Source organism: Lolium perenne, chromosome 3 (assembly GCF_019359855.2).
Source record: "Lolium perenne isolate Kyuss_39 chromosome 3, Kyuss_2.0, whole genome shotgun sequence".
Lineage (NCBI taxonomy): Eukaryota > Viridiplantae > Streptophyta > Magnoliopsida > Poales > Poaceae > Lolium > Lolium perenne.
The window spans coordinates 95991537-96018642 of record NC_067246.2 but is presented as its reverse complement, the minus strand read 5'-3'; the positions used below and the strand labels follow the sequence as shown (position 1 = coordinate 96018642).

At 48.0% G+C, this 27106-nt stretch overlaps 4 protein-coding genes across 4 annotated transcripts; 3 read left to right on the top strand and 1 right to left on the bottom strand.

Annotated features, from left to right (window-relative positions):
• Positions 1-1677: 1677 nt before the first annotated feature.
• On the bottom strand, positions 1678-3519 carry LOC127341854 (GDSL esterase/lipase At5g45910). The gene is made up of 5 exons (XM_051367797.1): positions 3157-3519; positions 2862-3086; positions 2619-2767; positions 2256-2532; positions 1678-2156 (listed from the first exon to the last, which is right to left on the bottom strand). Exons 1-5 carry the CDS (start codon positions 3431-3433, stop codon positions 1921-1923), a joined length of 1164 nt encoding a protein of 387 aa, XP_051223757.1. The 5' UTR covers positions 3434-3519; the 3' UTR covers positions 1678-1920.
• Positions 3520-8839: 5320 nt separating this feature from the next.
• LOC127339473 (probable inactive receptor kinase At4g23740) lies at positions 8840-9556 on the top strand. The gene has a single exon (XM_051365321.2). It carries the CDS (start codon positions 8861-8863, stop codon positions 9554-9556), a length of 696 nt encoding a protein of 231 aa, XP_051221281.2. The 5' UTR covers positions 8840-8860.
• A 9282-nt stretch (positions 9557-18838) lies between these two features.
• Positions 18839-20894, top strand: LOC127341855 (GDSL esterase/lipase At5g45910). The gene is made up of 5 exons (XM_051367799.2): positions 18839-19201; positions 19295-19498; positions 19624-19769; positions 19864-20140; positions 20310-20894. The coding sequence occupies exons 1-5, from the start codon at positions 18913-18915 to the stop codon at positions 20519-20521; spliced, it is 1128 nt and encodes a 375-aa protein (XP_051223759.1). The 5' UTR covers positions 18839-18912; the 3' UTR covers positions 20522-20894.
• Positions 20895-24868: 3974 nt separating this feature from the next.
• Positions 24869-26728, top strand: LOC127341856 (GDSL esterase/lipase At5g45910). The gene is made up of 5 exons (XM_051367800.2): positions 24869-25186; positions 25273-25491; positions 25604-25746; positions 25863-26142; positions 26224-26728. The coding sequence occupies exons 1-5, from the start codon at positions 24919-24921 to the stop codon at positions 26418-26420; spliced, it is 1107 nt and encodes a 368-aa protein (XP_051223760.1). The 5' UTR covers positions 24869-24918; the 3' UTR covers positions 26421-26728.
• Positions 26729-27106: the final 378 nt, after the last annotated feature.

The following is a 27106-nucleotide window of genomic DNA, read 5'->3' as shown; positions in this document are numbered from 1 at the left end:
CCAACGACTTGTTCATCCAATTTCCCAGTAAAAAATCATGGACCATTTTTGGCCGTTTGCTTGAAATAGTTAGGCCATTGACCCATAATTGTTGCCCCCGCAGATGAACACTAGGGAGTCGACCGACTTCTTCGTCAAATACGTCCTCGACGGCTCGTCGGAAAACGAGTCAGATGCCTCTTCGGGGCTCATGGTTATCGTGGCCTCCTCATCCACGAGCACACTGAGGCCAGTGCACAGAGGCTCAACAAGGCATCGCAAGGGTGGGCATTACCGGCTGTATCAGGACTACTTCCACATATTTTATAATGATTGCATACCTTACTCCTCTAATTCACGAAGTTTTCTTGTCTATTCCATAAGTAGTACAACATATACAGCTGCATACTGTGCGAAAAACTTGCATCTGTTAGACTTGTTTTCGTTAATTTCAATAAAAATGTCAATCATCTCACTTTTTTTTGACAAACTACGGGGTATAATGCAAAAAACCACATTAACCATGTTATTGTTAAAACTTGAGCCATCAGATTCTTGGTGAGCACTGGAAGAAGTTATTGTTATGATATGAGTAACGAGTTCATCGGCTATTGTCATTTGTAGGGAGATCTCTCACAATCTGGATGTCACAATAGATGCTCGTACATTATTAATTGAGTTATGCAGTTTGAGATGTACGCATAGCTTAGACATTGCTGCGAGGAGACATGACTTTGATTTGTATCTGTATGTCCATGTAATTGCAATGAACAAGAGCTTTTTTGTCAATTCTTCCGCTCTTAGGGTTATTGAGTACAGTAGTACCAAAAAGTTATTCATCTATGAAATCTGTGTCTATGTAGAGAGTTTAAAAAGGTTTGCAGCTGGAGTAGCTATGATGAAAATTATGTATAGAGTGTTGTATGAGCAAAAATTGACTGTCTGCCATACAGGGATTAATGTTTTGAAACATGGGAGCACTCCCTCTATTTTGAAATGCATCTTACACTCATTTTGAGCTTTAAAAAAGTTGAAGAAAAAAATTCGAACGTCTATTTTTACGTGCTACGCGCTCACAAAGTCGTTTTATAAAAAATCGACTTGTCATGTGACGTGTGTAAAAATGACAAAATTTAATACTAAAAAATAGTGCTTTCCACAAGTTAAATTTTCTCTTTTTCACATAGTCTATAAAAAATATTGGTTTTTCGTGAAACCTGGGGAACGTACATATACTACGGAGATGTACATTTAGAATTATTTGTCAAAATTTTTCCACACTTCGAAATATTTTTTATGGACTATGTGAAAAAGAGAAAATTTATCTTGTGAAAAGCATTATTTTTAGCACTAAATTTTGTCTTTTTTACACACATCACATGAAAGTCAATTTTTTATAAAACGACTTTGTGAGCGCGTAGCACGTGAAAATAGACGTGCGAATTTTTTGTTTCAACTCTTTTTAAAACTCAAAATAAGTGTAAGATGCATTTCAAAATAGAGGGAGCATATGCTTCCATGTTCCAAAACATTAATCCCGTGGCATCGAAATTCAATTCGGCTCACGGGAGCCAAAATATGATTTTCAAAATAGAGGGAGCATATACATTAATCCCGTGGCATCGAAATTCAATTCGGCTCCCGTGGCATCAAAATATGATTTTTTGGTAGAGGTAGCATACGCACCCGGGAGCCGAATTGAATTCCGATGCCACACTTTACTTTTTACTGGTACACACTGCGCAATAATGTGCTTTAGGCATACATATTTCTCTACATTTTCCTTCCTTATTGCATTTGACTAAATAAGAAATAAAGTTGTGGCATGCAGCCAAAAAATGGAACAGACAAACGAGACATGAAAAATATGCACTGGAAAAGAAATGGAAAAGAAATACTCACACAACACAAGTAACACGACTAATATTGAAGATAGGCGCATCAGAGCTCGCTCCTGCACCAGCCTGTATTGGCGCTAGCAGCCGAGTTTATGCTGTTCAACCAGCCATCGGCGACGTAGCGGTAACCTGGCTCCGTCAAGTGAACGCCGTCGAAATAGAGAGAAGATGACGGGCTCTCGCACGCGGTCGCACCTGGATCACCGCAAGAAACGCTGTCGTTGTAGTTGTATCTTCCGGGACCCCCGCAGCAAACTTGAAGAACATCTTGTCTGAACCCTGTCATTTCATCGATCAAATTCACCTTCTTGTTAAGTATCAGATTCCCATCACCACACAAGGTATTTAAACGGGCGCGGCAATCTTTAAGCAGCTCACCAAACTTGTGAGGCGACTCGATCATCTCCATGACGGGGCTGAAGAAATCGGCGTAGACGATGGTGACGCCCGGGTGCTTGGCCCGGAGCCTGCGCAGGGAGTCTTGTAGCAGCGTGTTGTGGTGGATCCCGAGCTCGTTGTGCGCTCTTAGGCAACCAGTCTTGGGGTCGTATTTGGGCGGTCGGGCGTCGGCGAACATGGTCAGGATCGGCGGCGAGCATCCCGACGGGATCACCCCGGGAACCACCAGACTCGTCGCCCCGTGCTTGATCAGCCTCTGCTAATTAAGCAATCATCTGAGTAAAGCATGCAGTAGCGCGCTGATGACTAATGAGATGAACATAGTACCGCTTGATTGATTACCTCGATGGCCGCGGAGATTGTCTCGATGACAAGGGGAACGAGCGATCTGACTTGTTCTACGCTCCATTTCTTCAACGACAGGTGGTAGTCGTTGACCCCGAACTCGCCCACGAAGAAGAGGGATCTGCCGCCCAGGAACTCCTTGCACTCTGCATCACGGTTGACGCATCCGCCATCACGCGAAAAAGAATTTGGCGTGTTCAATTATTTATCAGCTTTGCGAGATCGATCGCGGTAACTAACCTTGTGTGGAACCACACAGGGAGGGCTTGAGCTTCTCGAACCACTCCAGCTGCACGTTTAAGCTGGTGTTGAGAGGGAACTTGCTGGGAGCCCCCGGGATGTTCCTGTCGTGGAAGAAATCAGCGTCCAGGGTCGTGGCGCCGGCGACGGCGAAGTTGGCGCCTCGATGAAAGCTCCCGTTGTGCGCTAGTGAGGGCGGCACGAACGGCAACCCCAGGTTCTCAGCTGCAAGCAAGCACATCATTGTATGACCAGATCTAGCTGAGGCAGGCCAGCTACATATGCATGTACGTACCGAGGAAGTCCAGGATGAGGCGGCCGTCGGTGGTGCGGCCGGTGGGGTGGCCGAAGAAGGTGTCCCCGTAGGGACGCCGCATCACGGTGACGGGGACGGAGTTAGCCGCGAAAGCGATTGGCTTGTTGCCCGTATCGGCGAACGAGTCACCAAAGCTGAAGATGGAGCCGTACCGCCGGTGACCGATGGAGTGGGAGGCCGAGAGGACGGCCGGCTCCGACTGTGCGAAGAGGAGGAAGAGGAGCAAGACGGCACACTGCCACAAGTGCTGCTTCATCTTCGTGATGTACGGGGAAGCTTCAGTTCATCACTTGTTGATGCTGCACGGCTTTGCATCCGCGACTTTTTTCGATAAAGGGAATATATTAATATCAAAAGATACTAATTACACCCAGCCTCTGCAACAACGCACCGCCCTAATGGCAGTGCGGATGCACACAGCCAAAAAAGAGAAAAGAAAACTAAGAAATAAAAGTCCCGCTACAGCCTTCTAGACCTAGCAACAGCAATACAACCACCACCGTGACAACACCTGAAGTACAGACTCTCCAAAAGCGACGCCTCCAAGAAGGAAACAGTGCACCAGCGCCGTCGTCGCCCGACCAAAGGTCTTAGGATTTCTCCCTGAAGATAGTCCCCACTCTCAAAACAATGCCTCCAACAAGAACATTGCCAGGCACAACCAGTTAAGGCCAGACCTTGGGTTTTCACCCTGAGAGGTAAGACTCCGAACTTCCCCTGTGCTGCCGCCCCCACATGCATACCATCTTGCCAAGCCCGGAACGCCAAGCAGATCCCTCGACATCACGTTGTGTCGAACCTCCTTTAGTGAGTCCTCCTATGAGGCGTTCTTGATATTCCTTCTTCGACTTCACCATGGACCAAAAAGTCACCGGATGTCAACACGTAATATAGCTTCACGGCGCTCCCTCCGTAACCAAACGGTCGGAATAAAAACATGGGTGCGCGCGACCGAATACCACCCGATCCAGCAAACTGCAGGTAAAATATGCACTGTTCCATTCGCCAGCGGAGCTTTCCGGAACTCATCTCTCCAGCCAGATCAAAGCAAACTGACCTCCGGTAGATCTTCATCTTCGCTTGCGAGAAACCCGAGGACCGCCACCAAAAACAAAGCAAGACCAGCAGCCCCCACGCCGCCAGTCCCTCCTGCCGGATCACCAGGGAAGAAGACGGCGGCGCGGATCATGCGTACCACCGCTGAACCGTCACCGGGGGCGGAGGCCGCCACCGCTCCACCGAATCCTCCATGCCTACCGACGGAGAGCATCAGGCCCCGGTCAAGTAGCCGTGCCGCCCGGCTTCCTCCACCAGCGCTTCATCACCTCCCATGGAACGCCCACGTGGAAACCCTCTCCTCCCGCTCGTCGTTCGACGGAAGGGGCGCCGCCACCGCCGCCGTGGCCGAGGCCGGGGCCGGGGCTGTGGCCGGGCCGGGCCGGCCGGGCCAAGACCAAGGCCGGGGCCGGGGCCGAGGCAGGCAGCAGCGGCGGCTGAGGTGCGGCGATCCGGGGGCGGCTGCTCGGAGCGGGGCGGGTAGATCCTCCGCCGCCGCCCGGGAGGGGGGCGGGAGAGGAGGAGGCGGCGGCTTGCACACTGCAATAGGTGCTTCTTCATCTTCGTGACCCACGGGGAAGCTTGTGCTGTGAGGTGAAGAGGTGAGCGGAGGGGGCTTGGGCGGTTTTTATAGCCGATTGTCGGCGTACGGTGGGCGTGGTGTAGGGCGACGGTGCACGAGGTCGGGGTGTGAGGTTTGAGCAGCTGGGTTGTAGAATCTTGCAAAGCATCCAGAGGCGGTTCTAGCGCAGCTGAGAGAGAGGAGAAAGGTGGACCGAGTCTCCCTAATCGAGGTGGTGATTGCGCGGGCCTCAAGGTGTTTGATGGCTATATCTTGATGGAGACTTAGCTAGGGAGGGATCTAGGGTGCTCGGTGGAGTCACCACCATCTTGGGCAGCAAGGCAGCAAGCACCCCAGGCCCCGAGGCTGCGCCATAATGATGCCCTGGCATCCCTCTACCCAACGGGCATGGTCCCGAGGCAAGCCTAGCCCCGCAGCCTCTTCCCCATGCTTGCCAAGAACGTGCTCACCCTGCACTGGCCATGCTAGCGCGTTCCCAACCATCGTCGCCTCTCCCGTATAATCCATCGACAGAGGCCTGCGAGGTAAGTTCTTCAAAGTTTGTCAGAAATACTAGAAAATGACCCTACTAAGTCTTTGAAGAAATTGTATGGCCGTCCGCTCGTGGGACGGTTGGATAGGATCGATGAGTAGACAAATGGTGGCACAACAGATCTTTCAGTAAAATACACAAGCAATTTACAAACTTTGAAGAGTCTCCGATAGTTTGCAAAATATTTGATACTGGTACAAGCCATGTAGAATTAAGCGCTCGCGTGCGAGCTGAGTGACCCTACTGAAAACCGTCCGCTATGCGTGTTTAATTTTTGCAAGCATACATAAACGAGTGGCATACGTAAGTTCTCTTAAATTTTTAATTTATAAGCTTTACAAAATTCAAAACAAATTTGTGGGTGTTCACAAGATGTGTGTTTACATCGTCATAAATTTTTAGAATCAAATTCGAAATATACACACAGAGAAATAAAAAAAAGACAAATTGCTATGTAAAATAGTGTAATTTTGTATTCACATCTTTTTGTGACACTATCCATGTTGGATTTATGTTTTTTTTCCCATGCGTGCATTTTTTTTTTGCAAATTCAAGGAAATGTAAGGAGTTTACACATCTTGCGAATATCTAAAAAATTATTTTGGAACTGAAATTTGCTAATATAAATATTTTGTCAAAGCATACTAAGTTTGACCAAAGATATACACGCAAATATAAATATTTATCATAGTTGATAAATACACTAACAAAATACTAGTACTCTTTTCGTCTTATAAAAGTTATCTGGAATTTATCTAAATTTTGATGTATCTTAACACTAAATAACATCTATATACATCTAATTTTTGATAAATCTTAATTTTTTTTGTTGATAAAACCGAGGGAGTACATAGTATGGCAAATGCACTGATATAGATCTGGTAATGTGGTTGTTCATATTTTTTTCTCTAAACTTAATCGAACTTAGAAAATATCGACTTTTAAATTTGGGTTGGTCTAGCGGGCGCACGGCCGCTCGTTCGTAGTACCTGGCACACCTCCGTAAAAGGCAAAAGATTTCCACGAATCCCTATCTAAAAAGAGACTTTCCGTTTTAGCCTCTCGCCGCTAGGAGCCTACAAGTGCCCCGATGTCCTCCCGACCTCCTGCGGTCAACGCCGCCGACCGGCCCGGAGCACGCCGCCCAATCCAGTCCCGTCCAAGGCCATCCGGGCGGGCACACCGCCAGTCCACTTGCTCTGCGCGCGACGTCGTCGGCCTACTCGCACGCGCCTCCCTTCACGGCGACCTCGCCTTGGCCGAGAGCCCGAGAGCAGCAGGGTGGAGCAACATCCCCGTGTGTAGCAGGTGAAGCAACAAAACGGGACGCGGAGGCGAGACTCGCCAGTGGGGAATAAGGGGAGGGGAGGCCGGCGGGCATGCAACAGCTAACAGCGGCCGTAGAGGAGGCCTAGAGCGGCCAGAGTCTGCGACGGGGAGAGTCGTCTGTGTCCCACTTGATACTTGCCCGATAATACTAATTTGTTGTCTAAAATTACGTAATAGTTACTACATAATGTAGTTTGTTGTCTAAAATTATATAATTACTTCAAAATGCTAGTTTGTTGCTCCCAATTGTACTTTAGCCCGAAAAAAGTGTAGTTCCCAAATTCTGAAGTTGCAAATTGATGTTACGAAATTGCTCTAACAAACATCAAAGTTGCTATGTCGGGCACCAAAGTTGTTAGGCAGGGTACCAAGCGTCGTCACGATCAAAGTTGATCTGTCGCGGTCGCGAGGCACACAAGGGTCAGGGTTTGATGGATTAGCCAGCTCTATTCCTCGTTTTTTTATCCTGAGATGGATTGCTCGTCGGGGAAGAAAGGGACATGAGAAAAAAGCAAGGATAGTGAAAAAGAGGGAAAAAAATGTCGGTGCACACAACTTGCTTTGTTCGGCACCAATGATGCGGCATCGTGCACCAAATTTGCTTTGTTGGGCACCAAAGTTGTGTCCTCGGACACCAAATTTGTCCGTCGAATGGTAAAATTGGATTTGATTTGCATTATAATTGCGCCATCAACAAAACTCCAAAATTGCCTTGGTAGGCACAAAAGTTGTGATATTGGCACCAAATTTGCTCTATTGGGCACTAAAGGTGCTTTTTTGCCCACCAAAGTTCTGTTGTCGGACACCGAAGTTGACCTATCGGACGCTAAACGTTGATTATCGCTCACTAGAATCGCGTCGGCGGCACAAAAATTTCCCTTTCGACACCAAAGTTGCTCTGTCACGCATTAGAGGAAAAAATTGCCGCGCGTGAGGCCGACACTGGAGATGTCTTTTTGAGGAGCTGTTGCGGCATTTGAGATAGAAGGTGTTTTATGGCCGTGATATTCTAGTTTTACATGGAGATCTGAGGTTGCTTTTTTGTTTGGGAAGGGGTTAGGGTTATACTATTAGTAGCAGCTTGTTTAGCTCACAAAAGTTCTGTTAACATTATCAGATTGCATGAAAGGGTCGACAACATTTAATAGGAGCTTAATGATAGAATTGGTAGGCTAACAGCTGCACTGTAGGTTTTATTCTTGGTGCTGTTAATGGTTACTGTCAAACAACTACTACTATTGTCTGCACTTCCTCTGTTCTGACTGTGTGCTAAAAAATTCTCTCTAAAAGAGTAAAAGGTTGGGCTTACTGTACTTGCTTCACCAATGGTGAGCATGTTATATTTTCTTATACTACTAACTTTTGGATTGTGGGTCTAAATTGAGTTTTCTTGCATTCTTAGATCTAGCCGCCAAGGTATGCCTTAAGTTTCCGTGTCATGCTTAGCTGCATTGACTTGCAATATTTGCATGTGTATTCAATCAAGCTCACATGGCATGCTTGGTGTGTGGTGAATTAGCCTGGCCAATATTGTAGCACAAGGATCTGTTTCCTTAGACATCCAATCATGTTATGTTAATCATGGCAGCTTGTCAGCAAAGCACTTAATTACTACCAAACTCCTGAAATTCAGATTTCACATTGCATACTTAACATGTTAGTAATGTCATCTGAGGATTTTTGCAAGAAATGAAACTAAAGATATGGAATTTATGGACATGCACAAGAAAAGGGTAAACGGGGATAATGTCTGTAAGATAATGGAAACAAATAGTGGTGGACCGTTGTGTCCATCTTGGAAGCTAATGTTGTCTAAGTAGTTTATTAGTGAAACTTTTGAAATTGTTAGCATTGGTGGTCACTGTCAGAACCCATCCCCTATTTTGCTATCAGATTCAGGACCAGAGGAGGACTGCTGCGATATATCAATATCATGATGGAGACAAGAACTAATACTATTATACTAGATACTTTCAGTATAGAAACAGTTGGGTTTTGATTGTTTAGGTTTGCTAGCCTCATTTGCCACAAGCATTTCTGATGTATGAATATATTACGCTATCCAGAAACAAGCATTAATTCTGGTGTGAGCTAGCTTGCGACAGTAATGCAGATAATTTGAAATGACATAACTTCACAAGATCAGCCACTTGAATTTATTGATATCCAAAATTGAATATTACATGCCTCTCATAATTCTGCCATTTTGTTTCCATGCAGGGAAGAGAGGTCTGGACAGAACACCATTGGATTGGGAAACTAGAGTAAGGATAGCCCTGGGTGCAGCTAGAGGGATCGCACACATTCACACCGAGAACAATGGGAAATTTGTTCATGGCAACATCAAGGCCTCAAATGTTTTCCTCAACGGCCAGCAATATGGCTGCATCTCTGACCTTGGCTTGGCATCACTGATGAACCCGATAACAGCAAGGTCCCGTTCTCTGGGATACTGCGCACCTGAGATCACCGACACAAGGAAATCGACGCAGTGTTCTGATGTCTACAGCTTCGGTGTCTTCATACTCGAGCTCCTCACAGGCAAGTCGCCCGTTCAGATAACCGGCGGGGGCAATGAGGTTGTGCACCTTGTCAGGTGGGTGCAGTCGGTTGTCCGGGAGGAGTGGACGGCCGAAGTGTTTGACGGCGAGCTGATGAGGTACCCTAACATCGAGGAGGAGATGGTGGAGATGCTTCAGATCGCGATGGCATGCGTCTCAAGGACCCCAGAACGGCGACCGAAGATGCTGGACATGGTGAGGATGCTTGAAGAGGTTGGCAGGAATGACATTGGAACACGGCCTTCGACGGAGGCCTCCACTCCGGTGGGCACTACAGGAATGGGGCTATATGCCGAGGGCCGGGAACCCTCGGCGTAGCAAGCTTTGGCCCTCGGCGTAGGCTATGCCGAGGGCCGCCCTCGGCATAGCTCCTCGGCGTGTAAGTCCCTCGGCAAAGGCACTATCGCCGTCGGCGTAGCCCGGCCCTCGGCGTAGCACGCTACGCCGACGGCAAAACCCTCGGCATAGACTTTTAAAAAATTCAAATTTCCCGTTTCCAAAAAAATTCAAAAAAAAAATTCGAAAAAAAAATATATTTTTCTATATGCCGATGGCAAAACCCTAGGCATAGACTTTTAAAATTTTTTAAATTTTAATTTCTTTTACACAATTTTTTCCTTTTTTTCCTTTTTTTTACTTGTTTATCTTTCACTCAATACACTTTTAACTCTAACTACACTTAATCTTATGTCAAATTACAATCATGGTTAAACTTCCCAGTCGGTCACCCATCCTCACACTACTCCAAATTTTCAAAGACGCTTAACTTCTTGGTTCCATTCGGATGAGCTTCCATTATAGAATTGACACCTCTTGCTGATAATAATAGCATATCAACCCTATTAACCCTTGAACCGTGATGCACACTTCTTTATTTTTGAATCCCAAACAATTACTTAAGTAGACAACAATGAATATATATAAGTAATAATAATATTGAATTCAAATAAAAATAAAATGATTTTATTTTTTGGTCTTTTTTCTATTTAATATTGAATAATTAATATCTTTAAATTGGAAAATCAAAATTCCACAAATAATATGTCTAAATCGATCAGAAAAATGAGAGGAATCTAAATATAACATACATATCATCATTTGAACCTAAAAATTAGAGGAATCCAAATATGACGCCCAATTTGCCATGTGGCCAAAACAGCCCCCTCGCGAGATGCGAAATGGCCGTATCAGGCGGGCTGGTGCACCGTTCGCCAACACGCTAAACGGACAAAAATTAGCACATAAAGTGATGTGTTATAGACATAAAAACATTTTTTGCGGAATTTATTGAGCGACGGAAAGTGCACCCCTAGTTCAAATCCGGTCAGTTTCGAGCGGATTCGGCGAGACACCGCAGGAAGCCGCATGGATTCCCAGATAGCTAGCGCGCACATATGACATGTGATATGTGGTGCGAAGGCGGTGTCCTACCACTACGCGGAGGTCTCGCGCAATACTAAAATGCGCCCCATGTAGCTGCTTCACAAAATAAACCCGTTTTGGTACCCCGAAAATGAAAAAACCATCGCCCATCGGTCGGATTGGAAATCCGCTCCCGGGGCCTTGCTTCCCATCCCAGGGACCACGCACATGCCAAATATGGCCTCGTTCCGACAAACTATGCGGTGTCACGGGACATTTCCTACTCATTTGCCCTAAAAGCCATAGAACTCCGGACGTGATAGCCCTGTTTGTGAAGGGTTTTCCAAAATAATTGCCGTATTCTAATTCCGACTTTTGTAGTGGTTACTAGAACACATAAAATGACGCCATGCGGCTCCGCGGGATTTTCTGACTTTGTTTAAATTGTCATTTGGCCAAAACGGGCCCCCACGGAGATGCGGTATGTCCGTACCGGGCGCGCTGGTGCACCCGTTTACCATCGCGCTAAACGGAAAAAAATTGGCATATAAATTGATATGCCATAGACCTAAAAACATTTTTTGCGGAATTTATTGAGCGACGGAAAGTGTAGCCCTAGTTCAAATTCGGTCACTTTCCAGCGGATTCGGCGGGACACCGCAGGAAGCCGCATGGATTCCCAGATAGCTAGCGCGCACATATGGCATGTGATATGGGGTGCGAAGACGGTGTCCTACCACTACGCAGAGGTCTCGCGTAATACTAAAATGCGCCCCATGTAGTTCCTTCACAAAAAAACCTGTTTTGGCACCCCGAAAATGAAAAAACCATCGCCCATGGGTCGGATTGGAAATGCGCTCCCGGGGCATTGCTTCCCATCCCAGGGACCACGCACGTGCCAAATATGGTCTCGTTCCGATAAACTATGCGGTGTCACGGGCCGTTTCCTACTCATTGCCCTAAAAGCCATAGAAATCCGGACTTGATAGCTCTGTTCGTGAAGGGTTTTCCAAAATAATTGTCGTATCCCAATTCCATCTTTTGGAGTGGTTACTAGGACACATAAAATGATGTCATGCGGCTCCGCGAGATTTTCTGACTTCGTTTAAATTGCCATCTGGCTAAAACGGGAACATGAGAACATATAAGAAAGTGATTGAATTGTTTCTATGTTAACATGTTATTCTACATGATTCAAATATGCATGATTTTGACATAAACGGATAGAGGATGTTTTTCTGAACATTTTGATACCTCATACGCATTTTTCTGACATCATATGAATTAGTTATGATTTTTACAAAATTAGACAAATTTGAAAAATAGCCTACGCCGAGGGTGGCCGTCGGCGTAGCCCTGTCTACGCCTAGGGCCAAAGATATGCCGAGGGCTGCCCTCGGCGTAGAGGTCGCTACGCCGACGGCCACGTTTCGCCGAGTGTTGAAAGGGCAGGCTGGCCTGGCCGGGCCATACGCCGACGGCCCCGACTTTTGGCCGTCGGCGTATAGCCTGGCCCTCGGCATAGCCTCCCATTCCTGTAGTGGGGGGAAGCTTGGAACAAGGCAGAAAGCTCGTCTGCAGCCCTCTGAGCTCGCTATCTTTTCTTTTTCGTCTTTGCAAGGGTAGGAACACGGATAGGTCTGTTTGACGGCACTGTATGATTCTTTTGTCTTAGAGAAAAGTCTGAAACAAACCTTGACTTAGTAGTGGAGGTCTGAGATGAACCCCAACCTTCTAATCCCTGAAAACACAACCCTGAACTTTCTAATCCCAGTCAATCCCGGCCAAATCTTGCGATCTGCTCGTTTGTGCGACCGGGATTAAACGCCACAATGGGCTAGTCAATGGATTGGATAGTTTTGGCCCATAACTCCAGCATGCAAAACCCTTGGTCCTCGGCATGCTGTGTGCAGTAGCTAGCCTACTCCTCCCCCTTACGACGGCAGCGATGGCGTTCGGCGGCTGTTCGCTGTGGCCGACAGACTCGTATGTAGAGGACTGAAATCGCAGGTAATCGACACCATGGAGTGCTCTAGTAATGCCCTCAGTTCCCATCCGAGTTTGAGAAGAAAGCCATCTTTCTTTCCTCACGGAAAACAATAGGGGACAATCACCAGTAACTGGTTTGCACATGGTAGGTAAGGGCATCTCCAGCGGCGCGACGCATTTTAGCGTCCGCGCGCGTCTGTTTGCGTCGGCTCTTTTGGTCGAAATCGACCGCGCGTCCGTTTGCATCGGGGGTGGCTCCAGCGGCACGACGCATTTTTTTAGAACGAATCATTTTTTTAACATGAAACATAATTTACATACTTAAAACATTTTAAAAAAAACCTAAACGCCTACTGTTGCTCATCGTCGCTGTGCTGCTCCTCGTCGCTGTCGACCAGGATGAGCTCTGGTATGACCCACGGCCAGTTGCCATCCGGGGGAGCGTACGTCGGGCGCACCGCCGGTGCTCGAGGTTGAGGAGGCTGCGGCTGTGGCGGCGGTGGAGGCGCCCAGGGCTGCGGCTGTGGCGGCGGTTGAGGCGCCCAGACATAAGGCTGTGGCGGCGGTGGCGGCGGTGGAGGAGGCGCCGCCGACTCCAGGAGCGCCTGTCGAAGTGCTTCATCCGCCGACAGGCCTGGCTGCATGACGGCGGTGGCGTAGCGGGGCAGCGGCGACTGCACAGGCGTGTCGTACTCGGAGACGAGGACGGCGACCTTCGCCATCTCGTCGTCCGTCATGTTCTCCGGGAAGTCGAAGTTCCGGCCCTCCGCCATGGCCTGCTGCCATTCGTGGAAGACGACAGCGACGTAGTCGTCGCTGTCGTCCTTCACCTCCTCGCTATGGTATGCGAGCGCCTCGACGTAGTCGTCTTCGTCGTACGCGGCGTACGCTTCTTCGTAGTCGTCCTCGCGGTCGTCGGCGTCGTTGTGCGACGCCTGCTCACGTCGCGTCGGCGCCTGCTGACGACGCGTCGGCGCCTGCTGTCGACGAGCCGACGGTGCAGGGCCGAAGGGATAATCCCTGTCGCCCATGAAGCCTGCCCTTCATCTCATGTCCGTCTCCGTGGACAGGTACGTACGCCAAAGCTCCGAGTCGATGGCGTACGACGGATCGGCGTGGAGGTCCGCCGGCAGATACCGCCTCCAGCGCCGGATCTCCGCGGTTCGCTCAGGCTCACGCGCAGGTACTGGAGGGATGGGCACCCGGCGGCAGCTGAGCCGCCAGCCGTCAGGCAGCTGCACGCCGAACCAGGCGTCGTCGCACGGCATCCATTTGCCGTGCATGAGCCTCCCCACCGTGACGGGGAGCGGGACCTCGAAGTCTTTTTTCTTCCCCATGGCGCTGCGGCGGTGGTGGTGCAAGTGGAGGTGTGGTGTGGGCGAAGGAGCAACGCGGCCGGTGGATTTTTAAGGGCGGCCGCGCGCGGAATACGATGCCATTGAAGGCGGCGCAGAAGCCCAGCCGCCGCCCGCCACTGCGCGCGCAGAACAGGCAGCCGCGCCATTGATGGCGAAGACTACGGCGCAGACGTGGAAGCGCTTACCGCCGAAGACCCTCGGTGCAGACTCGCTGCCAAGCGGGCCCGATGGAGACGCGAGCGGACACTTTGCGCATCCGCGCAGCGTCCGCAGAGACGCAGGGGCCAGGTTTGCGTCTCCGCGGACGGCCCGATCACTTTGCGTCACGCGGCTGCAGAGGGTGCCAGACGTATTTTCGGTCAAAGCGGACGCAAACGGTCTGTTTGCGTAGCACCACTGGAGATGCCCTAATCAGATTGGATTAGGTCATAGCTAGGCACCTAGCTACCTTTGTAATGAAAAAAACCATGATTTGAGTAAAGAAATCACCATGGCCCTCGTCAAGTGCCTTTGGCACTCCAATCCGCTACATTTTATGTTCTGTGTATGCTAAACTACTAATCAATTTGCCTATTGGAGTTATGGGCCGAAACAACCACGTCCATCTACTAGGCTGGACCAGCCCACTTTGGCGTTAAATCCTGGTTGATCAGCGCCACATGAGTAAACACACGCGCAAACGAGCAGATCGCGACATTTGGCCAGGATTGACCGGGATTAGAAAGGTCAGGGTCGTGTTTTCAGGGATTAGAAGGTTGGGGTTCATCTTAGACCTCCACTATGAAGTGAAGGTTTGTTTCAGACTTTACTCTTTGTCTTATGATTTACATGTTACGAAATTGTAACACCTTGCCACGTGGAACTGGAAATTATGCAGGCTCACGGCTGCTATCTAAGCAACGGGAAACTGCCTGATCTGAGGTATCTCAAGATTCGATAGGCAGCATCAAGGTATTCACTCCTAGGATCATGCATATATCTCCTGACTACACTTACGGCATATGTATTGTCTGGTCTTGTATGGCACAAATGCAGAAGTCGACCAACCAGCTCGCTCTTCCCTTTTCTTTCTCTCCTGTCTTGTTTTGTAAAAAAACTATTTCGTTAAGTGGCTAATTAAAAGGGGTGTGAGCCCGGTCATAAAAAAAACCAACCTTGACGATCAACAAAACACACAATAAGGGAGCCTCAATCGTCCAACTGACCCGGTGCAGACATACATCGAGCCTAAAACTACAAAATATCCTGTGATACCATATCTCACAAGATGTCATGGCACCACAACACCACTTTTCAAAATTCAAATTTACAAGCATAAAAATTCGAAACAAATCTATGGGTGCTCACAAAATATGTGTTTACATGCTCCTAAACTTTCAGAACCAAATTTGAAATACACATAAAGAAATATAAAAGACAAATCTCTATGTAAATGGTGTAATTTTGTATGTACATCTTTTTGTGACACTATCCATTGGATTTGTCCTTTTTTCTCTGCGTGCATTTTGATTGTTTTCTAAGCTGTAAACGGTTGAATATTTAGGAATTTATTTTGAAACTGAAACTTGCAAAATTAAATTTTAGGAAGTAGTACCATGGAAGGTATGGTATCATTTGATATTTTTAACTGTTGTTGATTTTTCTTGGTAACACAGTACTATCTCAATTCCAAAAAAACAAGACATGTATTTTTAGTCCAAAGTTAAATCATACTACATTTGACGGGAGATATACACAAAAAGATTAATATTACAATCTCCACTACTAATAAAAGAGCAAACGTGAATTTTTCTAAAGCCACACCAATAACTGTACACCGACGGCTTACCACCTCACAATTAGACAGACTAAACTTAATCTAACCGTCAACAATAATTTTTGTGTACACGTGGCATTTTACTTTGACTGACCATGCTCCACCTCCACCGGTCCATCCATCCATCCATCTCCACAAAAGGAAACTCCACACAACGAATATGAAATCACAGTCCCACGATCACATCCCTACAATTATGCAAGAAATTAATGCAAAATAGGAAACTTCAACAAGGAAACTCCATGCGATCTTATTCACTCTTGGCCCAGACGACGCCCTGCCTTGCGTCTCACCACTATTAGACGCCTCCCAGCAGTCCGTCATGGCGACGTCCAAGCCGCACGACGCCGCCCAGCAGTCCGTCGCCTCCTGCGTGGCAACGTCCAAGCCACACCGCCAGACGACGCCCAAGAGCCCGTCGCCTCCAGCACGGTGACGTCCAAGCCGCACCGTCACCTCGCTGCACAGCGACCTCGCCGCCCTTACATTGCTTTGACGCTCCTCCTTCACCCATCGCTGCGGACTAAAATTGACATCCTTACAACTTCTTCTCAATAAATATTCAATTTTATCCCTTCTTGGAGTTTTGATTTTTTTTCTTATATTTTTCTTCTGTACATAGATTCTAATCTATCGCGGTGTTGGGCGGCGATGGCTGGTTGATGATTATCGTGTGGTTTTCTCGGTTTGTGCAGCAGAATGGAGTACGAACGCAGGGTGAATACTTCTTCCGGAGGGGCAGTTCCAGGCCAAGTACGCCATTGAGGCATCAAGGTGAGATTCATTTTTTTTAATTTCTTTGGGAGGGGATCGCATGTCCAAAGCATCGAACTGCGGAAATTTTGTGGCTATATAGCTTTGGGACAGCGGGTGTCTTGATTCTTAGCTGAGGCCAATGTGCAACATCGCTGCATGTAAGTAGCAATTAGGTTGTCTATCCTCCTGATATGGATTGCAGCTAGGCTCTACCCTGACTGGATTAAATACTAAGGGTGGTGTTGTCTTGGCTGGTGAGAAACGTGTGACCTCATTGTTGCTGGTAATTGCATCTTCACGTACTAATTCTTTTTTTTGTTCAATTATGTGATTGATAACGCTGCATTTGACTATTAGTTGCAAGCCTTCCTGACTGAACTTATTCACGGCGAACTTCCTCTTTACTGATGATGATCCTTGAGACATGAATGATACTCCTTAGCACTCTTGTGATTTTATTTATACAATATTTCTTTTTGTTCCAAGTTTCAACAATACATGTTTATCGTTTATTGTTGTTCAGGCTAATACATTCCCTACAATGTGCTATTTCAAGAAGAGATGTGCTTGTGTATTATGTCTGGATCATTTCAGATCATCCAAAATTATAGGAGATGCAAAAGTTCATTTATGAAATCAATTGTATTTTGCATTATCAATTACAGTGTGTATTCTGCAATTTCACACTTAGCAAGCGCATCAATAGAAGATGCACATTGTACATGTTGTTATTTTCTAGGAATCCCAATAAGTTATTATAGATAATTTAGCCATTCCACAAAAAGCAATGCTGGATTATCAGTTCTTATGCTGGATTATCAGCAGTGTATGGTGGATCTTGTTGATATTATCAAATCCGATAGCATGGTTCCTTTGTTGTACATGAACCTGCATGCATAATTGTTCGGTGAGGGCCGCATCAATGCTCTGCTGGTGTTATATGTTGCACTATGTAATACTTCCTCGGTCCCAAAATATAAGACGTCTAAGATTAATCAAAAGTTAAATCATCCTAGCTTTGACCAAACATTGAGGAAAAAATACCCACATCTACAATATTAAATGGTACTTTGAGAAAATGTACTTTATGGTGAATCTATTGATATTGATTTGGTATTGGTAGATATTTATATTTTTTTTACAAATTTGATCAAAGTTAGAAGACGTTGACTTTTGACTAACCTTAGGCGCCTTACATTTTGAGACGGAGGGAGTAGCTTGCATCTAGGGATGATTTTTTTTAAAACAGTCACGAGCTCCATTCCATCAATAGTTAAATGATTTTATTCTTCTGTATGACTTGATACATATGAGCATCTCCTTATGTTAAACTCTTGGTACTACTTTTAAAGAATGTTTCACTGTATATAGTTAAGAATTATTCCTTTGATCAGGCTAAGTTACAAAATAACGGTGGAAATTGCTTACTCCTGAAACCAAAGATGGTGGTGGTGGTTTTGCTGGCAAGGGATTCAAGTTGAAAAGAGTGGAGATGCACGTGTTGTTTATGTGGTTTCCATCGTCGGGAAATCAAAATTGTTGAATATATGATGTGCTTGTAAGACCATAAAAGGTGTGATAACTGATAAGGAGCAGTGGGGTGAGCTTAAGGAGCAAATAGATGTAATACAACAGCTACGACCATGTTTTATGTAACCTACATTCAATCTTTATCCATTGGATTTGGTTATTATGGATGGACAAGATTTATTGTGTTAATCAGGGTGGTGCTTTTTATACTGTGTCAAACCTAAGTTGTGCACATGACTGGAAACGGTCTACATGGACAGATGATCGATTTGTTCAATTAACACATGGATATACTTTTTTTTGTCATGCAAGTTATAAAAAATACATTAACATCTTATACGAGATGACTTCTATTCAAAATAATTGCTCCAATCCAAATTATTACATATGCAGGATAAGAGATTTGTGGATTGACGTTATAAGCTTTGTGTATTCAAACTTTGAATTTGCGATATGCATTAAAATTTTAAATTTGAGACGTGCATTGCACGTGCAAGCTTACTAGTACTTGATAAATACACAAGGAAAATTCATCGTTTTGGTAAATCTGTTGATATAGATTCGGCCACGGATATGTATAGTTTTTCTCTAAACTTGGTAACTCAGAAAATATTGACTAAGTTTACATTTTTTTATATATAATCAATACCACATATATTTATAGTAATAAATAGTCTCCAACGATTACAAAATAAAGTCTGAAAATGGTATAGCAAATCTTCCTTCTTATAATTTAGGATGGAGGCCAATTAAATCAGTCACAGTCGTAGGCGAAGCACCACGCGGTAAGCGCGATCTGCCGCCGGCTGAATCGCCATCCCTGCGAGCGTGTCCATCCTTCTCGTTCTTGGCCACACATCAAGATGAGCAAGCTGCTGTGCGCCGTCTCACCTCTCCTGCTCCCGCTCCTCCTCGTCGCGAACCTGGGATCGACATGGGCACTGACCCCCTCCTCCCTGACCGGCCTCTCTGCCCGGCGCTACGACTCCATCTTCAGCTTCGGTGACTCTTTCGCCGACACCGGCAACAACCCCGTCGTCTTCGCCGAGAACGGCGTCCCCGACCCCGTCACGCGCGCTCCCTACGGCTCCACCTTCTTCGGCCGCCCCACCGGCCGCAACTCCAATGGCCGCCTCATCATCGACTTCATCGGTAAAACATACTGTACACGCTCCTCAATTATCACTTCCCTGAACGAACTCTCGCGCGAGATAGACGTGATGTGGTCAACTGCTCTGATTGCAGCTCAGCGCCTGGGACTCCCGCTCGTGCCGCCGTCCCTTGCGCATAACGGGAGCTTCAACTGCGGCGCCAACTTCGCCGTCGGGGGCGCCACCGCTCTCGACGCCGCTTTCTTCCACGGCGGCAAGTTCCCCCTCAACACCAGCTTGGGCGTGCAGCTGGAGTGGTTCGAGTCACTCAAGCCGTCGCTCTGCCACACTACCCAAGGTTGTTAGTCATTCTCAAAATCTCAGTCAAACCTACGGATGGAAATCCGTGTATTCAGCTAGCCCCCTGTACCTGCAGCGTGTAGAATGCAAGAAACTGATAAGCAATGTACATTTGCTCTGCAGAGTGCAAGGACTTCTTCGGCAGATCCCTCTTCTTCGTGGGCGAATTCGGGGTCAACGACTACCACTTCTCGTTCCTCGCCAAGAGCGTGCAAGAGGTCATGGCGTTTGTTCCGGATGTCATCGGTACCATCTCCACGGCCATCGAGGTACTCCACCGGTCAACCATGTACTACTGCATTGCATAATGAGAACAGAGGCTCGAGTAGTACATATTGATCTAGCTATGGCAAATGGCAACAGAGGCTGATCAAGCACGGGGCGACGAGCTTCGTCGTTCCGGGGACAATCCCATCAGGTTGTGTGCCGCCAATTCTCGCCATGTTTGCCGACAAGGACCCAGCTGCATACAACTCCACCACCGGTTGCCTGGAGGATTACAACAAATTAGGGATGCACCATAACTTGCTGCTACAGGAGGCCCTAGAGAAGCTCCGGGGAAAGCACCCAAACACAACGATCATCTACGCCGACCTCTACGGCCCCATCATGGAGATGGTCGAGTCGCCTCGCAAGTTTGGTAAGCATCTGTTGTCATTTCTGCAGGGCCTGAACAAGATGTGGTTCTGTGTTGTCATTCCGCAGGGTTTATTACGTCACTATGCGGGGTTTGAAGTAATCTCCTGGAATAAGCTACTATCGCTCTTTGCAAAATGTAGGGGTTAACATTGATCGTTATCATTCTGCAGGGTTCGAAGAAGATGTTCTTACCATCTGTTGCGGAGGGCCAGGGACACTTTTCTGCGGCGATGAAGGTTCGTACCTATGCGAGAAACCGTCTGCTCGTCTGTTCTGGGACGGCGTTCACTTGACCGAGGCGGCTTACCGCTACATCGCCGATGACTGGCTGGTCAGCATAGTCTCCCCTACAATAGAAAGCAGTTATCAGTCAGTTAGATGACAACTGCTCGGATTCATGGATTGATGGCTATGTGGAGCCTGGACTGTCTGTAACACTACGTCAAGGAACCGAGGAACAGCGGAAGCAACCGGAGGCTCACACTACAAAATGAAACAGAAGAATCGAAGCTCCAAGACAAACTAGCGGATAAACTTCTTTATGCTAGCTGTAACATTGGCACATTGGTTTATGTTAGAAATTACCCAAAGCTGATGATCTGATCTGGAAATTCCAGATCAAATCTGAGCCACAAATGGATCTGTATAGTTCAGTCTGACATGTCGTTAACAAATAAGAATCTAGAACCGTACTGGCAAGTATCTTCCACACATGGCCAATTGTGATCCTTATATTCACAAACAAGATTTTTTCATTGCTTGGGTAAACCATGAGAAGCAATGCTTCAAACAGCAGGATAACCAAGTTTGTGCAAGCATTGCAGTCTGCGGTGCAGTAAATAAATCCACTAGAATCCATTCAACGGATATCTTTTGTTCAATTCAAGATAAATATGTAAATATTTTTAGTTCTGAATAGTTAGGACATGAATAAGCAAACCGTCCTTCCAAGGTGTCTGCTTAAAACTGCAGAATACCTCAAGTCTACTAGGATAGTGAATTGCAGTTCAGAATCTCAAAAAATAAGAAAGAAATGCAATTTAGAGAATCCAAAGAATACCAACCACACATAAACTAAGAATCCCTTTTTTAGACTATGCCAGTGGCGCACCGTATTTTATAGAAGGTAGCAAATTGAATTACAAAAGGCTTACTCCGATGCGTGTACGATAAGAGTGAAACCAAATTCCTAGAACACTGTAAAAGACAACAATTTTAACTACTCATAACTCTGTCAAACCCATCCACTCTCTTCCTCGATCTAGGAATCTTCAAAAGCTGGAATTTCCCTAAGATGCTGGGAGCAGGCACGGAACGAACACACGGGAATTTTCACTGCTTCAAGAGACTCCAGCAAACTAGATTCACCACTGAGTCAAACTCTTCGTGACACTTCTTCAGGATAGTTTTGCTGACGTGCAGCTACCAGTTTTCTAAACTATCACTTCTCAAAACTACCAGTTTTCAGGATAGCTTTGCTGGCGGGATGAGGTTCAAAAGAAAACTGAATCACACTTGTATGGAAAAGCTTTGCTGAAGCAAACTACGATCAACAGTGTCTTCCTTCTTTGCCAAGTTCCAAAGGCACTGAGGCACTCGGCAAAGACTTTACCAAGTTTCGGACTGTCTTTTCCGAGTATTTTGCACACTCTGCAAAGTTTGAATCTCCGGTAGAGAACATTCCACATGGTGAAGTTACCGCATGTCTCGTGCTGCACCTGCAACTGGTAGGCGAGCCGTACCTATCCAACCATTAACAAGAGAAAACGAGAGTTTCTGTTGCCCAACCGACCTGATGTAGGCATGTTCAAAGGCCTAAAATGTCATAACTTCAATAAATCGAATAGCGATGCACCCAGAGTTCCTGTTGTGGCAGATGCGTTTGATGCCGGGCAACTAAGAGCATCTCCACCTCACGCGCCCCAAATAGTCGCTGGGCAAGGCGTCGACACTGTCGTATAGGAGGCGTTGACACATCATCCTCCATTTGGGGAAGCTGTTTCCAAACCGGCGTTCTCCATACGGCAGCCCCGATAGATAATTTAAATTAAAAAGTCAAACAAAAGCATAGAAATTCAAATAGGTTCCGAATATAAAGTTAGGACCAACACACGGTCATCAAATTCGAATAGGTTTTCGAATATGAAGTTTGGGCCAACATCCGGCCACCAAATCGCCATCTAGTCTGGCTGCAAAAAACAACTTCAGCTTCAAGGCCAAATGATCAGATGAACGGGGTCATGGGCGTCTCAACCTCGACGACATCCTCATCGTTGGCGAGCCCTGGCGGCAGCTCCATCACTGCAACCGGATACACGGTCACCGGGGAGGCATGAACGACGATGGTGCAGGGGAGGCATGAACATTGACGGTGCCGGCGGAGTCATGAAAGTCGAGGGTGCCAGGGGAGTCATGGACGCCGACGCAGCTCGCGCCGCCAGCACCTCTTGGCTGATGCGCTCGTAGTACATCTCGTGCCACGCCCTCGCCAATGAGTCCATCTTCTCCATGTCGGCCATCAAGATCTTGGATTCTTGAGACATTTTGGCCAACGAATGTTGCGTCACTTCATTGGTGGCCTTCATCGTAGCAGCGTGAGCTTCCATCTTTGTCGTCTCCACCTTCTCCCTCTCCAACTCAATCTCCATGTCTTGCTTCTCTAGTATTGCCTTCCACACGACAATGGCCCTATCCGCTGCTTCCTTGTTCTCCATTGAGAAGGAGGATATCATCTTCTCGAGGGAGGCGTCCATGGCGGCCAATGTTGGCGCCACATTCCTCTTGGCCTTGCCCTTCTTGTTGCCAATGGGACACCCGGTGGAGGCGCTGGCTGGATCGACCAGCCTATCTTCCCCGACACCGTCCTTGTTGAGAGTGTTGACGATGGCGTTCCATTTTTTGCAACCTTGTAGTTTGTTGAAGCAATGCATGAAGGGAAAATCTATGTCCTCGTTTTGGTTCTTGTACATCTTGAGGGCATTGAGCATCTAACAAGATATAGAACAAGATGGACATCATCAAATAGATACACTATGATGCATTATGAAATAGACATCACCAAATGGAGATACCCAATCCACCATCGTCTTTCCGCTCTCCTTCCGGCCCTTAATCTCATAGTAGCCATGGAACTTGCTACACGCCGTCTTGATGATATTCCAACGGTCGGAGAGGGCCCCCTCTTTCCGGATCATGTTGATGGTGGCGTACTCATCATAGTTATTCTTCTCGTTGAATGAATCAAGGATGCACTTGTAGTACTTTCCGGAGGATTGATTGGTGCTGGTGATGGGGCAAAATCTCACTTGCTTCCACGCGTCGAAGAGACATTCATCCTCCAAAGACCTCCACCTAGGACCACGAGTGCCGCCGGTCCGCCTGTTCGTCATCGTCGTCGTGGTCACGCCGGTGTCAGCGTCGATCATCTCCTCCTGGACCTTGTTTTCCTCACCTTCGTCCTCATCGGCCTCTTCTTCATACTCGTCGATGGGGGGTTAGTAGGCGTGGCCATGGCGTATGAAGCCGGTGAGGATCTCTTCCCGGCGGCAATATACGCAACAAGTTACCTACTTTCAGTCGTCGGCGGTGTCTACGATGTACATAACACATAAAAAGAAAGGAAACTCACCTCGTCGTCGCCCATGGACATGCCGGACGCGCTACCGAACACCTGGTGGGCGCTCCTGCTCTCGTCGGTGAAGAGGTGGCGGAGGAGGCCGATGCCGTCTTTCACGTGGATGTCGGTGCTTCCCGGGCGGCGCATGTCAGGAGACGAGTTGAGGTCCAATCCCAAGAGAAAGGCACCGCTACCCCTCGGCGCAGACTCCAGAGAGAACGTCGCGTTGGGGTCGAAAGTCATGTCGATGTCGGTGCACTCGGGAAGTAGCGGGCGCGGCCATCCATCTGCGACAGCCGCATCTGCGAGAGCGACAGCCCCTCCCCGTAGTTCCCCGCGTAGTACCCCGGCGACGAGGGTGAGCACGAGAACCCGTCGCCAGAGTTGCGGCCGGCAGGCTACTGGCTCCCTTCGGGCTAGCCGCCGCCCAAGCCGAGGCACACTTCGGCAGCAGCCGCCGCTTTCGCGGCTTTGAGAGCGGCGAGGCGGCGCCTTCTGCGGTTGGCCGTCGCCATGGACACGCGGAGTTTCTCCTCCTCCCATGCCTCCTGCGACATGTTCGCTGGCCTCTCCTTCGGCGCCACGGTGCACGGCTTCGACGGCACCTTCGTGCCCGCCTTCGCTGCCTTCACCGGAGCCTTTCTCTTTGGCGGCATGGCGGCGGCGAGGGTTTTTCGGGTTGAAGCCTGGATGGGAGATGGAGCGGCGGGTGGGAGAAATGAGCGGCGGAGGGGAAGGGGTTTTGGTGGAAAAGATGTATATTTTGGGATGTGTGGCTAACAGGTGGCTCCCACGCCGAATTTTTTTCGTGTCGCGAGGTGCCGGCGCGTCCGATTCGCGCCCTTCGCCACGGGATTGCCAACACTTCTATTGGACTCGAAAAAGCGCCAGTGCTTTTTGGGACGCGCTGGTGTGAACCTATTTTCGATTCCGGTCCCCAAAATGATATCGGGAACGCTATCGAGAGCCGGTGGAGATGATATGATTGTATTCATCATTGATTTTTTCTAGATTCTATATTGAGTGAGTAGCTATTCCATATCGTGGCCGTGGCGCGACCTCGAATTCTAAAACGAACGTAGCACTCTGTACTATATATACACTGCAGCTGCGCGCTCCCTAGATAGATCTTGTGAGCCGCTGCGAGCTAGGCGCATACCAAGATGAGCAAGCTGCTATGCAGCGTATGGCTCCTGCTCCTCCTCGCGAACCTGGGATGGCCAGGCCACGCCTCCCGGGCGCTCTCGTTACGTCGGCGGTACGAGTCCATCTTCAGTTTCGGCAATTCTTACACCGACACCGGCAACAACCCGGTCGTCTTTGCCGACAACGGCGTGTTCGACCCCGTCACGCGCCTTCCCTACGGCTCCAAGTTCTTCGGACGACCCACCGGCCGCTGCTCCAACGGCCGCCTCATCATTGACTTCATCGGTGCATGCTCGCTCCTCAATGTTACAGAACTATTACTGTTTATTTGAAGGGTGGTCAGTGGTCACTGTTTTTCGCTGTGGTTGCAGCTCAGCGCCTAGGTCTGCCGCTGGTTCCGCCTTCGCTGGCGCACAATGGGAGCTTCCGCCGAGGCGCCAACTTCGCCGTTGGCGCCGCCACCGCTCTCGACGCCGCTCGCTTCCACGACGGGTCCAATCCTGGCAACCAGTTCCCTCTCAACACCAGCTTGGGCGTGCAGCTGGAGTGGTTCGAGTCACTCAAGCCTTCGCTCTGCCACACAGCCCGAGGTTCTCAATTCTAAACTCTCAAGTCAGACCTCCACATGCTAACGCGTGCATCCAGCTAGCCTGTCTGCCTGCCTGCAGAGTGACAAAAGAAAACTGCATGATTGCATCGCAGGGTGCGAGAGATTCTTCGGTAGATCGCTCTTCATTTTGGGGGAGTTCGGGGTCAACGACTACCACTTCTCATTCGGGAAGAGCATGGACGAGATCACGTCTCTCGTTCCAGATGTGATCAGTGCCATCTCCATGGCCATCGAGGTACCTCACCAACGAACAATGTACTAGCAAGGGATTACCAACCTGCATTGCGTTCCAGCCTTAAAAACCCCCCGAGTCTGCCAGTACTGATCTCCTAGCTGTGGCAATGGTAACAGAGGCTGATCGTCACGCACGGGGCGAAGAGCATCCTGGTTCCTGGGACGGTCCCGTCAGGATGCATACCGCAGATTCTCCACTACTTCGCCAAAGATGACCCGGCAGAATACAACTCCACCACCGGCTGCCTGAATGTTTACAACAAGTTAGGGATGCAGCACAACCTGCTGCTGCAGGAGGCCCTGGAGAAGCTCCGGGACAGGTACCCCGGCGTCACGATCGTCTACGGCGACCTCTTCGGCCCCATGATCGAGAGGGTGGAGTCGCCTGCCAAGTTTGGTAAGCACCTTACCACTGAATGTTTTCGCATGTTCAGATGATGATAGTAATTGGTAAAGGTTGACGGTGCAAATCCTGCAGGGCTCGAAGAGGACGTTCTTACCCAGTGTTGCGGCGGGCCTGGGATGCTTATTTGCGGCGATGATGGTGCAAATGTATGCGAGAAACCGTCTGCCCGCCTGTTCTGGGACGATGTCCACCTGACGGAGTCGGTTTACCGCTACATCGCCGACCTCTGGCTGCGCAGCATGGACTCCCCTGCAGCAGAGAGCAGTTAGTAAGATGGTGAAGCTGATCGGCCAGACTACGCTTCGATCAAGAGCGGACTGCAGCATCCAGTGAGGCCAGAGCTACTTCTTCAGGCATGCTCATCTCTTGGGAAGGTTTTGCCATCAACTGTGTGAAATCTGAGGACGCTTTGACATCACTTCGTCCTTTTATCCCCTCGTTATTACCGTTTACCTTTTTTCTACCATGTATAAACTGTTGTTTGGCCGGTTTGGGTGAAGCCTTTTTGGTTTTTGTAACAACTGTAAGGAATTTGTGCATAAATGGTGCAGAGGCCATGACTCATGAGATTCTCTTTTCTAGTATATATTCGATTTCTTCTCCATGGTGCAGATACAGGAAAATATAACTCTTCGATTACACGAAGAAAACAACGGAAGCTGATTGAACTCATGGTTGATCTGATGATCATATGAATCTATAGTCTGAAATACTCCTACCAAGGACTTACCGAACCCAAAAGCACTCAGCAGCAACTGGAGGCTGACACTAGTGAAATGGAAGCTCCAACATTAGTCTGAACAAAATACAACAGTGAATAAATCATTTTATGCCAATTATAACATTGAGAGACGGATTTTAGGTAGAAATTACTTACTGTTCGTCTTGGAGTTCTATTCTGAAGTTCAGTTTACGGGTCTAATCTGGAATTTTCAGATTAAATACATCGACATCA